A 15,737-nucleotide genomic window follows, 5' to 3' on the forward strand; every position below is an offset into this window, starting at 1 on the left:
TAACTACTGAACACCTTTAATATTAATAATATAAAAATAAAGGAATTTAATTAATCAATACCGAACAATTACATAAATAAATAAATAAACATTTAAAGGTAATACTTTCTCTCAAAACCCTCACTATTCACTCCGTTGGAAATGTTCCCCTTTTAAAACATTTTCACAAAACCTGATATTCATACCTCCCGAAAACCAAGGGATCAAATAATTTAATAAACAACAAATAAATAAATAAATACCCCAAATATAAATAAAATGCAATAAATTATAATAAATAATTTTTGTACTCTTTGGGTTTGAAATTTCTATCCAAAAAATTTGTACTTGACGCACCACACCATATACCAGTGATGTCCTCCGATACCCAGCATCCTGAGCACCGACTGCGGGGAGATTAAAGAGAGAAACTTGCAAACGGCACTTTGGCGTCCCGACAGTACCGCTGCTGAAACCATCATCCCGGCCAAGGAGGGGGGCGGCTGTGTGAACTATATAAGACTTGCCGGCCCACGGTCCAATGGCAACTCACGGGAGAAATAATAATACTTGCGCGCTGAACCACATATACATATACCAGAACACCAATACTGTATGAATGCGTCTAAAATAATTATTAAACCAACTGTACCGTTTTCCAAAATTACCGTGGGAAATATATCAAAATTTCACACTTACCATCCCACATATTTTTATTTAACAAACTGGTACGAAAACATCGATAACAAATAAAACCATAATTTTCTCGTAATACGAGGTTCAACAATTCAAATACCGCGGGCATAATTTATAAAATTAAACCACCAATTTAAACAAATATTTTCATAAAATATTTAACCCAATTATGCCCGAAAAAATAATACTTAAAACCACATACGATTATTACTGAAATATAATTTGCTCATGCATAATAATTAAATTAAATCACAATAAAATCATAATTAAATTGTACCACATGAGCATAATTTAAATACCAATTAAACACCAATTAAACATAATTAATTGCCCAAAATATTTTTAAAGGTGGGTCACTCACCTGGAGCACGCAATTAAACCATGATCCACCGTGGGATCAAGTCCACGACTCACCGATGCTCCTAGAACACAATTCACACACAGTCAAATAAAATAATATTTTATTCGGGTAAATAATATCCGGTACCCGGGGAGTCAAACACAAACGTTATCCAAAATTGACAAATTATATGTCTATGGAAAGCTTGTGAGATGAGGATCACATTACCGACCTCCATTGAGTTCAATTCGAACGGCGGTGGCCGGAATTTGGTCGGAAAGATTCGGTCGAATTTAAACTTGAGAGATCTCTCAAACGGTGGGGATTTTGGGCAATCTAACCCCGGAAATGGACTTAGAGGGGTCGTGGACTTCACCGGCCGTCCGGCAACTGAAATCCGGCCAAAAGGTCGGTCAAAGAGAGAGAGGGAGAGAGTCAAAGGAGAGAGAGAGAGAGAGAGAGAAGTCTCTGTGTGTTTCTTGTCTTTGTCGGGCTCGGGGAAGAAGAAGGGAAGAAAAGGAAAAGAAAAGATAAGAAGGTGTTTTCCCACGTGGGGAAAAGAAAAAAAAGAAAAAAAGAAAAGAAAAAGAAATAAAAAGAAATAATTTAAAATTAATTAAACAATATTAAAAATAATATTATTACATAGAGCAACAATAATAAAATAATTTGATATTAAACATGGTTGACATGTGGCATTTCACCATAGTGACACATGGTCACATTTATTAAGTCACACGTGGCACATCGTTACGCGTTTAAAAATAATATTAAAATAATGCAGTATTTGAAAAACTCTACAGGTTCATAACTTCCAAACCACATGTCCAAATCGGACGTGCCGCTAGTCTACGGACTCGTATCAACTAGTATTTCACAACCATGCATGAGTCAAAGCTCAACTTTACATGAATAAAAAGTCAATTCCGGCACCCTTTGAACAGTTTGGACCTCAACTTGTTTTGCTCGTAACTTTCAAACCGTAGCTCCGTTTTTAACGTGCTACTAGCCTATGAACTCGTGCCAACGTGTACTTCGTAACGGTACCTCAGTCAACCTATAATTCCAATCGGAACAAAAAGTCAATTTTTGACCCCTTGGTCAACGGTCAAAGTCAAAGGTCAACGGTCAATGGTCAAAGTTGAAAATTTTCCGTTGTACTTTGGGACGGGGTGTTACAATCTTCCCCCCTTACAAAAATTTCGTCCTCAAAATTTCCTACGTTGCTGAAACGCATAAGAATATTGATTGCGGATTTGTGCCTCGAGCTTCCACGTCGCTTTCTCGACTAGATTAATTCACCACGAGACTTTTGACTGAGAAAGTAGTCTTATTGACCCATATGCATTCTTCATGACTTAAAAATCTGCACTGGTCGCTCCTTATGTAACAGGTCTTGGATGTCCTTTCATAGTAACAATACGTGAATTACACTGCATACCCATGTCTGCTTTTCCGAAAATACTAACTTGCATGCCACAAAACCAATTCTTCCAATAACCTCGTAGAACGAATGTAACAAGAACTTGGCTTTCTCTATCAACCAAAGCGTACGATTCTCTTCTACGGAGATAATTTCAGAAAACTCAATCTCGGACTTCGAATTCAACATCTTTTCCATGCACATCGGCTTAACTCATTTTGTCGATTTCTGAGCGGCTTCCAAACTCTCTCAGATGACTTCCGCCTTATTTGTAGTCATTCGTAGGTGCTTGCATCCAATTCATGTTGGTCGTCGTACGGTGCTTCTCCTTACATACTTCACTCCAATACAGTGGGGTTCGACACTGCCTTCCATAAAGAATCTCATACGAAGACATCTCGATGCTTGCTTGGGAGTTAATATCGTAACGAATCCTGCAACTGCCTTTATCGTGCCAAACCATGATGTCATCTAGTAAGCATTCCATACATCTTGTACCCTTGGGGTGTATCGCATACATTGAATCACGTGCTTCCTTTAGGATCTCCTTTTTGAACTCAAAGATATCCTACTCTTGGATTCCCAATTGGCGATACTTAAACCCTTAAATCGCTCTTAACTTGCATAGGCAATTGTTAAAACTCCGCATTGGAACAATAATAAAAACACAAATAAATGCATAAAATCATATCTTAAAATCCATAGTATAAAATTAAATATGCACGCTTGTAATGGAGGTACGTACGACACCTTCTACATGCTACGTAATCCATGATTCCAACTGTCGCCGACACTCTGCTACCAATACAAACCAAGGTGGTTGCCTATATTGGCCGTCCGATCCCCTGGACTCGTAGGCAACATGATTATGGGGCTAGCTCTACATGGACCACATTCGCCGCCTCCGTATGGTGCAGTATAATATCAAACAATATAACATATAAATACATGTACGAACATAAACAAAAAAAAAATACTTGAATAAAATACCTTTAATTTCAAATACCACTTTGAAAAGTATTTAATTTTTTAATAATCGACCGGAAAAAATATTTTGACACCTTGAAATTGATCGACACACATTCATACTCGGCAACGAGTATCAATTATGGGTGGTGATCTTGTTAAGTCATTGGTAGCCAATACACACCCTTAGGCAATCATCCTTCTTCTCCATGAGTGAAACAAATGCCATTCACGATGATAAGCTTGACCTAGTAAAACCTTTACTAACCAAATCTTGCAGCTGACCCTTTCAGTCCTTTAACTTTAATGGAGTCGCACGGCATGGCGGTACTGAAATAAATCGATGTCCAAAGCCAAATCAATAATGATTCGATATCACTTTTACGGTCGTAATCCAGATAACTTGCTGGGAAAATACTTTCGAATTGCTTCCCACTATTAGCGGTTCCAACGCTCACCATCTTCCTTGGCATCAACCATTTGGGCCATACACCTTTAACAACCATTCTCCGATAGCTCCTTACAATGACGGCAGAAATTAACCTCCGTAAAGACTTCCTAACTCCTCCACGAAGCACCACTTCAGGTAAGCTGAAACACTTTAACTTTACTCCTTTATGCTAGCGGTCCATAAACATAAGAACTACTCAATCCATATCTAGGACCACTTCGATTCCCAAAAAGATTCACAGAATTGGATCTGCCCCCACTACTTGATCTTCAAAAGAAAAGGCAATCCTCGACCATCGACTAGGCCATAGGAATTCCCCGTTAGGATAGGTGATTCTAATTGACACCCTCGAAGATTAGAGTTATTTCAACTCGGACCAAGAATTTGCTGCGAGACAAACGGAAAGAACGCTTTAAAACAGGTAAAACGAGAGAATAGACACGGATGGGATGCACAACAATGCACAGTCCCTTAGGAATACTAGAACCTACAGCTCTGATACCAACTGTCAGGACCCGTCCAGAATTCCTCCCCGGAACCCTAGACAAGCCCTGATCCCAGGGAAATACCACCGAACCTTCCAACGAAAAATCCGGCAGCACCTCCCCTAAGGGTAGGACTTACCAAAAATTACCTGCACTGAAAACACACTTCTATATTCACCCCCTTATTCCTCCCGCAAAACTACAAGTTGTTTCCACAATTTACAGCACTTCACAACAATAACAGCAGCCCAGTGCATAAATAAAACATAAGTGTCCAAATAGTATACAGAGCTTTATGAAGTTCTAACCAACAGAAATACAACAAAGATGAAAGAAATAATACAACTGAAATGAACGAGTACAAAGGTACTTCTCGAAACACGATAGCAGTGGAGAATTGGTTCGCTCCGGAAGAACGTCTACCACCCCTTGCACCTAAGGGAACGAAACTTAAAAATGTGAGATGGTAATCATCTCAATGAGTGACCCTAACTACTGAACACCTTTAATATTAATAATATAAAAATAAAGGAATTTAATTAATCAATACCGAACAATTACATAAATAAATAAATAAACATTTAAAGGTAATACTTTCTCTCAAAACCCTCACTATTCACTCCGTTGGAAATGTTCCCCTTTTAAAACATTTTCACAAAACCTGATATTCATACCTCCCGAAAACCAAGGGATCAAATAATTTAATAAACAACAAATAAATAAATAAATACCCCAAATATAAATAAAATGCAATAAATTATAATAAATAATTTTTGTACTCTTTGGGTTTGAAATTTCTATCCAAAAAATTTGTACTTGACGCACCACACCATATACCAGTGATGTCCTCCGATACCCAGCATCCTGAGCACCGACTGCGGGGAGATTAAAGAGAGAAACTTGCAAACGGCACTTTGGCGTCCCGACAGTACCGCTGCTGAAACCATCATCCCGGCCAAGGAGGGGGGCGGCTGTGTGAACTATATAAGACTTGCCGGCCCACGGTCCAATGGCAACTCACGGGAGAAATAATAATACTTGCGCGCTGAACCACATATACATATACCAGAACACCAATACTGTATGAATGCGTCTAAAATAATTATTAAACCAACTGTACCGTTTTCCAAAATTACCGTGGGAAATATATCAAAATTTCACACTTACCATCCCACATATTTTTATTTAACAAACTGGTACGAAAACATCGATAACAAATAAAACCATAATTTTCTCGTAATACGAGGTTCAACAATTCAAATACCGCGGGCATAATTTATAAAATTAAACCACCAATTTAAACAAATATTTTCATAAAATATTTAACCCAATTATGCCCGAAAAAATAATACTTAAAACCACATACGATTATTACTGAAATATAATTTGCTCATGCATAATAATTAAATTAAATCACAATAAAATCATAATTAAATTGTACCACATGAGCATAATTTAAATACCAATTAAACACCAATTAAACATAATTAATTGCCCAAAATATTTTTAAAGGTGGGTCACTCACCTGGAGCACGCAATTAAACCATGATCCACCGTGGGATCAAGTCCACGACTCACCGATGCTCCTAGAACACAATTCACACACAGTCAAATAAAATAATATTTTATTCGGGTAAATAATATCCGGTACCCGGGGAGTCAAACACAAACGTTATCCAAAATTGACAAATTATATGTCTATGGAAAGCTTGTGAGATGAGGATCACATTACCGACCTCCATTGAGTTCAATTCGAACGGCGGTGGCCGGAATTTGGTCGGAAAGATTCGGTCGAATTTAAACTTGAGAGATCTCTCAAACGGTGGGGATTTTGGGCAATCTAACCCCGGAAATGGACTTAGAGGGGTCGTGGACTTCACCGGCCGTCCGGCAACTGAAATCCGGCCAAAAGGTCGGTCAAAGAGAGAGAGGGAGAGAGTCAAAGGAGAGAGAGAGAGAGAGAGAGAAGTCTCTGTGTGTTTCTTGTCTTTGTCGGGCTCGGGGAAGAAGAAGGGAAGAAAAGGAAAAGAAAAGATAAGAAGGTGTTTTCCCACGTGGGGAAAAGAAAAAAAAGAAAAAAAGAAAAGAAAAAGAAATAAAAAGAAATAATTTAAAATTAATTAAACAATATTAAAAATAATATTATTACATAGAGCAACAATAATAAAATAATTTGATATTAAACATGGTTGACATGTGGCATTTCACCATAGTGACACATGGTCACATTTATTAAGTCACACGTGGCACATCGTTACGCGTTTAAAAATAATATTAAAATAATGCAGTATTTGAAAAACTCTACAGGTTCATAACTTCCAAACCACATGTCCAAATCGGACGTGCCGCTAGTCTACGGACTCGTATCAACTAGTATTTCACAACCATGCATGAGTCAAAGCTCAACTTTACATGAATAAAAAGTCAATTCCGGCACCCTTTGAACAGTTTGGACCTCAACTTGTTTTGCTCGTAACTTTCAAACCGTAGCTCCGTTTTCAACGTGCTACTAGTCTACGAACTCGTGCCAATGTGTATTTCGTAACGGTACCTCAGTCAACCTATAATTCCAACCGGAACAAAAAGTCAACTTTTGACCCCCTGGTCAACGGTCACAGTCAAAGGTCAACGGTCAACTGTTAAAGTTGAAAATTTTCCGTTGTACTTTGGGACGGGGTGTTACAATCTTCCCCCCTTACAAAAATTTTGTCCTCGAAATTTCTTACGTCACTGAAACGCATAAGAATATTGATTGCGGATTTATGCCTCGAGCTTCCACGTCGCTTTCTCGACTAGATTAATTCACCACGAGACTTTTGACTGAGAAAGTAGTCTTATTGACCCATATGCATTCTTCATGACTTAAAATTTGCACTGGTCGCTCCTTACGTAACAGGTCTTCGATGTCCTTTCATAGTAACAATACGTGAATTACACTGCATAGCCATGTCTGCTTTCCCGAAAATACTAACTTGCATGCCACAAAACCAATTCTTCCAATAACCTCGTAGAACGAATGTAACAAGAACTTGGCTTTCTCTATCAACCAAAGCGTACGATTCTCTTCTACAGAGATAATTTCAGAAAACTCAATCTCGGACTTCGAATTCAACATCTTTTCCATGTACGTCGGCTTAACTCATTTGTCGATTTCTGAGCGGCTTCCAAACTCTCTTGGATGACTTCCGCCTTATTCGTAGTCATTCGTAGGTGCTTGCATCCAATTCACGTTGGTCGTCGTACGGTGCTTCTCCTTACATACTTCACTCCAATACAGTGGGGTTCGACACTGCCTTCCATAAAGAATCTCATACGAAGACATCTCGATGCTTGCTTGGGAGTTAATATCGTAACAAATCCTGCAACTTCCTTTATCGTGCCAAACCATGATGTCATCTAGTGAGCATTCCATACATCTTGTACCCTTGGGGTGTATCGCATACATTGAATCACGTGCTTCCTTTAGGATCTCCTTTTCGAACTCAAAGATATCCTACTCTTGGATTCCCAATTGGCGATACTTAAACCCTTAAATCGCTCTTAACTTGCATAGGCAATTGTTAAAACTCCACATTGGAACAATAATAAAACCACGAATAAATGCATAAAATCATATCTTAAAATCCATAGTATAAAATAAAATATGCACGCTTGTAATGGAGGTACGTACGACACCTTCTACATGCTACGTAATCCATGGCCACTCTTCGTTCATCATCCTCTGGCCCCTTCTTCCTTATGCGTGCCTAACCACCACCTTGCCCCTTCCATTTTCGGCCATTCTACCAAATCCCACAGCCAGTTGACCGCCAACGCGCCCGGGTTAGGGCATTTTCCTGCAGCGGCGTCGAAACCTTCCATGGTAGATTTCTCCCTATCTCGGCCTCCGTTTGCCTCACTGTTGGTCCCATCCATTCACCCATCCTTTGATCTACCTTTCCTCCAAAAATCACGACCAGTGGCCACCAAACGCTTTGCCGGCAGTGATGGTTTCCGGTGACCATGGCAACTCGTCAGAAAATCGATTTCCGGTGAGTTCCCAGTCACACTGCCCATCTTCTCCCACTAATTCTGACCTCCTGAACTCAAATCCGGTGTCCTTTTCCCCTAATTCTTAATGGATTACGAGAATCGAGGGCCTAAAATCTGAGAGCTTTCCGATGAGATTCCGGCCACCACAGGTCCGATATCTGGAAAGTAAGACCATGTCCGTAATCCTCACTTCACAAGCTTCGATTTAGTATATCATCGTAAATTTTGGTTGTCGTTTGTGTTCGCTCCCCTGCGTAGTCGTTTGTGTTCGCTCCCCTGGGTACCCGTTTGTGAGTTATCTGATTAAAATATTAGATTAATCAATTTTGTGTAATAATGATATTTTAGGTGCACGTGTGGGTAGTGGAGTTGATCCTGCAGAGGATCTTGATTGATACACATGCTTGAGGTGAGTGACCCACCTTTAAAACTATTTTTGGGTGATTAGTTATATTTATATTGTGTTAATTTAATATTTAGAAAATATGTTCATATGGTGGAATTTATATATAGTTTTAGTTTATTTGTATTCTTAATTTTGGTGATTTTTTTTTCATATATATATATATATATACATATTGATGCTAAATTAAGGTTTGGATTATTAAAAAAAATCCTTGATTATTATTGTTGTTATTTAATTGAATTTATTATGCATAATCAAGGAGTTCCATTAAATTAATTGTATTTGAATTTTATATGAATTTTAATATTATTTTTGACATAGTGGTTTTTAATGATTTCAAGAAAACTATTTGTTCAAGTTCGTGCTTCCAAAATATAAATGTTTATGCGCTTAAATTATTAATTGATTGATTTTATAGCATTTGAAAAAATTGTATAGTTATATTGATGGATTTAAGATGAGGATTTAAGAGAATGTGGGTTTGAAAAATGGTATAATTCCCATGGTGACTTTTGGAAAACTTGGTATTTTAATAATAAATTTAGTAATTGATTTTTAGACGCATTCATATAGTATTGATGTTCTGTATTGTATATGTGGATAAGCGCGCAGGTTGTAATATCTCCCGTGAGTTGCTATGGACCTGAGGGCAGGCAAGTTTTATATAGTGCACATAAGCCGCCCCCCTCTATGGCCGTGATCATGATTTAAGCAGCGGTGCTGTTGGGACATTGAAGTGACCGTGTGCAAATTTCTCTCTTTCACCTTCTGTCAGACGGTGCTCTGGACGCTGGATATCGTAGGGCGTCACTGGTCTATAGTGTTGTACGTCAAGTATTTTTCAGATATAAATTTCAAATCCCAAAGTTTTAAAGTCGTATTTAAATTAAATGTATTTAATTTATGTTATCACCTATTTCCAATTAGTATTTTCTAAAATGTGTTTATTCATATTTTACGAATTATTTATTGAATTTCAATTTTATATTACAATCCTCTAATACAAGTATTTTAAAATTATTTTATTTATTTTATTTGTATTTTGATTATTTAATTACTTATTTAATTAATAAATCCTTGATTTTCAGGGTATATAGATATTGGGTTTTGTGAAAATTTTTTAAGAAGGGGGAACTTTTCTAACTGAGTGAACTGTGAAAGTTTTAAAAGAAAACAATATTTCAACTACCTATTATTTATTTGATTATTTATTATTAATTAATCAAGTTCATCTTATCGTTATATTATGATTATTATTATTATTATAATTGTGTCATAGTTAGGGTTACTCACTGAGATGGTTAGTATCTCATATTTTTAAATCTGTTCCCCTAAGTACAAGGATTGGTAGACGTTCGTCTGGAATGAGCTTGATCTTCATTGCTGTCGTGTTTCGAGGAGTTCTCTTTTCTTTTTTTTTATTTCTATTTGTAATATTTCTTTCTACCTTATGTTGTTTAACTTTCATACTTAATTGTACCTTATGATGCTCTATATACTATATTGGATATATTTTATTAAATACTGCATTAATTCCCGGTTTAATTTATTGGAGTGCTGATTATTGTGGAAATAAATTATAGTGAGGTGGGAGGAATAAGGTGGTGCATATAGGAGTGTGTTTTTTGTGCAGAAAATTTTGTGGTAGGTCCAACCCTTAGGGGAGATGCTGCCAGATTTTCCTTGGAAGATCCGGTAGAGTTTTCCCTGGGATCAGGGCTTGTCTAGGTTTTCGATGGGGAATTTTGGACGGGTCCTAACAAAACACACTTCTATATACACCATTTTATTCCTCCCACCTTACTACAATTTATTTCCACAAGTTGCAGCACTTCAAAATTTAATAGGGAACCAATGCACTATTATATAAATGCATCCACATAGTATACGGAGCATTTTTATAGAATTCAAAGTATAGACTTAATACAACATAAAGTAGAATGGAAGGAAAAGAAAGAAAAGCTTCTTGGAATTCGGCAACCCACCAACACATCGAGCTCGCCTCAAACAATGAACATCAACTAACCTGGATCTAGGGGAATGAATTTGAAAACATGAGATACTAATCATCTTAGTGGGTGACCAAGTGTACTATATACTACTATACAGTAATAATAATAATAGTAATAATACAATGATTAAATTGATTAATTAATAATAAATAAATAAGTATATAATTGTAAATAAGTAAAATTCACATTTTTCTCTCAAAATCCTCACCATTCCACTCAATTGGAAAAGTCCTCCTCTTTAAAACATTTTAACAAAACCCAATATTATTATACCCCAAAATCAATGAAGTAAATAATAAATAAAATACAAATAAGTTCAAGCTTACAATATAACCATGCAGGTGATTTATGGGATTGTCCTGTGATTGCCATCGAACCGAAGGTAGGCAAGTTTGATATTGGCTATAGCCCCCCCCTCCATGACCAGGACCCCTATTAGCAGTGGTGCTGTGGGACACCACGCGATCGTATGCCGGTTTCTCTCTTTAACCCCTTGTCTGGTGGTGCTTGGGACACTGAGTACCGTCGGCGCCATTAGTATATAGTTTGGTGCATCATATAGTTTTCCCGATACGATTTCCAAAATAATAATGTTTTTAAGAGTATTTAAAAGTAAAATGTATTTAATTATGTTTTCATCACTTATTCGTATTAATGTTTTAAAATGCATTGTACCTCAATTTTACTATTTAAATTGATTTGGTGTTTTGAAATAAATTCTATTATATTTTAAGGTAAATTCTATTATATTTTTATCCTTTACTTTAAATAGACATTTAAATTGATTTAAAATGTTTCTTTGATTATTTCATTGATTTAATTAATAAATTTTATAATTTATATATTGACTTTATTTTTGTCTTTACGCCAAATTTCTTCAATACAAGTCTGTTTATGACTTTATTTTATTTTATCTAATGATATCTTATTTTAATTTAAATACTAGATTTATAAAATGTTCCAATGTAAATTTTGAGTTCTAAATTATCAATTGTATTGTTTGTGCATTTTAATTTATTGCATTTTATTTATTTAACATTTCCTTGATTATTTCTAATATAAATTTTATTGTGAGTTGTTTTATTCTATTTATGACAATGTGTTACAATTTAATAAATGCTATGGAAATTATTTTTAGTTTTCATTATAAGTTTAGTTCTTTAATTTATTGTATATATTTCAATTTATTTGATTAATTATTTTCTTGATTTTTGGGGTAAATAGATATCGGGTTTTATGAAATGTTTTAAAAGTGGGACATTTCCAATTGAGTGAGCTGTGAGGGCTTTGAGAGAAAATATTATTTAAAATACTTAGTATTTATATATTTACTTATTTATTACTAATTAATCAAGTTTATCTTATCGTTATATTATGATTATTATTATTATTATAATTATGTAGTTAGGGTCACTCATTGGGATGATTAGCATCTCACATTTTAAAATTCGTTTCCCTAGACCCAGGTTAGTAGATGTTGATTGTCCGGAGTGTAGCTTGATGTCTTTGTTCGTTGCTAAAAGTCCAAGGAGCTTTCCCTTCTTTTCCTCTCTATCTTGTATTGTTTCTTTTATCTTTGTGGTAGTAAATTTCATGCTTACTTGTATCTTTATAAAGCTCTGTATACTGTTCGGACATTTATTTATTTAATTATGCACTAATTCCCTGTTATTTATTTGAAGTGCTGTAAACTTATGGAAACAACTTGTTGTAATGTGGGAGGGATAAGGTGGTGCATATAGAAGTGTGTTTTTTATGTAGGAAATTTTGTGATAAGTCCTACCCTTAGGGAAGATGCTGTTGGATTTTCCACTGGAAGGTTCGGTGGTGTTCCCCTAGAACCAGGACTTGTCTAGGGTTTCGGTGAGGAATTTTGAATGGATCCTGACACAGTGTGAATAAACTTGTTTCTTAATTTTACGAACTAGCAGTTTTTACTTAGCACCTTAGATTTGCTTTTCAAACTTTTACTTACTGGCTCGGATTCTCTAATATCTTTGTGGTCCTGGGTGAGTCACGTTCCAAAATTTGATTGCATAGTGTTTTCAAATAGTGCCATATGTTATACATTGTTTCCAGTTTTTTGTCGTACTGTTATTTATATAAATTTATTCATATAGTTTCTTTCTTTACTGGTTGCCTTTGCATATTAATTTATTCATACAATTTATTTGATTCCATCTGGTATATGTATTAATTAAATTGACCATTGACGTTTTCTTGCTTCTTGTACTCTGTTTTCACATACACAAACGTCTTTCATATATATTGCTTATTTTATGTAATAATCAGGACTTTTCAATTTCTTAACTGATTACAATTAGTTAGTTTTATAAGGTCTTTGCGGTATATTAATTTTTTAATACTACTTCTATCTGTGAAATTAAGAAACAAGGCTATATACACACATATGAAATATAAATACATATATATATATATATATACATATATATTATTCGTACCTTTGTTTTATTTGCCTTTATATATATAGTTTTAAATTGATTAATTTATTCAGGTTTCATGCTTTCTTTCTTTAAATCAATTCTTATTTGTACTAATTGCCAACTGAAACGTGTTACTCCATATTTTTCTTTTAATTGCCAATTGAAACATGTTCGTCTCTGTTTTTCTTTTAATTGGCACATATATACATACCTAAATATCTTGTTTCTGTTTTATTTTCCGATTCTTTTATCATAAAGTAGTATAGTGTTTATTAATCAATTGGCAATGTGCAATCCGATTCACTTATCATAAACAATTATATGCATATATACATATATCATCACTGTTTGACATCAATTAGAGCCGTGAATTAAAGGTCTTCAATGGTTTCTTGTTTGTTTCAGTTTTATGTTTTAATTGATTTTCTTTGATAAAATTATATTTATATATATATATATATATATTCATAGATCTGGAAAATTTATTTACATCAATTCTATTCTTTATATGCTTTGTTATTACTTAATACATATTGACGTTAGATATATGTCCCTTGGTGATTACATTTGTATAAATTGCTTTTTATTTTCAATTGTTATGACTTTCAATTGATTAGATTTAGAATCTGTTGGTTTTTAACCTATGTAGTCATTCTTCCGATTCATTTATATATTTTGATTATTGAATCTTTAGTTTGCTTATTATAATGTTGGTTACTTTATTTTATGCAAAATTCTTAAAGTATACTTTTGAAAGTAACTTGGTCTGTAAATTTTGTTAACAGACAAATGGCAAATACAAGCCAAAATTCTATCCTTGCTAATGTGAATCATGTAGAGAAGCCCGAAAAGTTCAATAGTGCAGAGTTTAAAAGATGGCAACAAAAAATGCTCTTTTATCTCACAACTCTAAATTTGGCTAAATTTTTTAATAAGAAGGCTCCCATCCTTAATAAGAATGAAACAGATAGGACAACTGTAGCAGCCGTGGATACATGGAAACGTGAAGATTTTTTATGCAAAAACTACATCCTCAATGGTTTGGACGACACACTATATAATGTGTATAGTCCAATTGAGACTTCCAAAGAAGTTTGGAAATGCTTGGATAAGAAATATAAAACTGCGGATGCTAGCATGAAGAAATTTGTGGTTGGAAGGTTTCTAGATTTCAAAATGCCAGATTCTAAAACTGTTATGAACCAAGTACAACAACTCCAATTGATTCTTCATGAATTACATGCTGAAAAGATGACTTTAAGTGAGTCTTTTCAAGTTGCTGCTGTTATAGAAAAGTTGCCACCTTCTTGGAAATATTTCAAGAACTATTTGAAGCAATAACGTAAGGAAATGAGTCTTGAAGATCTGATTGTACATCTTAGAATTGAAGAAGACAATCGAAGCTCTTAAAAGAAGATTAAAACTCATTACCTTGAAGCCAAAGCCAATGTGATTGAAAATGGACAGAAAAATGGGAAAAAGAGAAAGTACTGTGGGCAAAATAATAGCCAAGGGAATGCAAAGAAATTCAAAGGGAAATGCTTTGTGTGCAACAAGCAAGGTCATCGTGCAAATGAATGTTGAAATTGGAAAGCATAAAGTAACTACAAGAAGAACAACTCTCAAGCGCACATGACAGAGGATGATAAATTATCAATTGACATAGAAGAAATGAACCTTGCTACTGTGATTTCTGAAGTAAATTTGGCTTGTAATAACAAAGAGTAGTGGGTAGACATAGGTGCTACTAGACATGTGTGTTCAAATAGGATCATGTTTACTACTTATCATGGTGTGGACACAGGAGAACATCTTTATATGGGAAATTCCTCAACATCTAAGGTTGAAGGCCAAGGAAAAATAGTTTTGAAGATGACATCTGGCAAGGAACTTACTCTTAACAATATTCTTCATGTACCTGAAATAAGAAAGAATCTAATTTCTGGATCTTTGCTTAGCAAAATTGGATTTAAGTTAGTCTTTGTGGCTAACAAATTTGTACTCATTAAAAATGGGATGTATGTGGAAAAGGGGTATTTGACTAGTGGCCTATTTAAAATGAATGTAATGACTATTGTACCTCCTACTAATAATAATAAAGTTAACTTTTCTACTTATATTTTGGAGTCATTTAATTTATGGCATGGTAGGTTGGGACATGTAAATTATGATGCATTACGTAAATTAATGAACATGGACTTATTACCTAAATTTGAGATTGACTTTAGTCATAAATGTGAAACATATGTAGAAGCTAAATTAACTAGAACCCTATTTCAAAATGTACAAAGGAGTGCAGAACCTCTAGAATTAATCCATTCCGATACATGTGGTTTAAAATATATACAAACTAAAGGTGGAAAAAAGTATTTTATTACTTTTATAGATGATTGTACAAGATATTGTTATGTTTATTTATTGCGAAGCAAAGATGAAGCAATTAAAATGTTTAAACATTATAAAAATGAGGTAGAAAACCAACTAAGCAAGAAAATAAAAACTT

General features: G+C 34.8%; 1 protein-coding gene across 1 annotated transcript in view; it reads left to right on the plus strand.

Annotated features, from left to right (window-relative positions):
- Positions 1-14,575, plus strand: part of LOC132803270 (uncharacterized) — a 28,675-nt gene extending 14,100 nt beyond the window's left edge. The window contains exon 2 of the mRNA XM_060815863.1: positions 14,020-14,575. Coding sequence (XP_060671846.1) covers positions 14,020-14,575 — 556 coding nt within the window. The remainder of the gene's footprint in view (positions 1-14,019) is intronic.
- The last annotated feature ends 1,162 nt before the right edge of the window (positions 14,576-15,737 follow it).

This window comes from Ziziphus jujuba, chromosome 3 (genome assembly GCF_031755915.1).
Source record: "Ziziphus jujuba cultivar Dongzao chromosome 3, ASM3175591v1".
NCBI lineage: Eukaryota > Viridiplantae > Streptophyta > Magnoliopsida > Rosales > Rhamnaceae > Ziziphus > Ziziphus jujuba.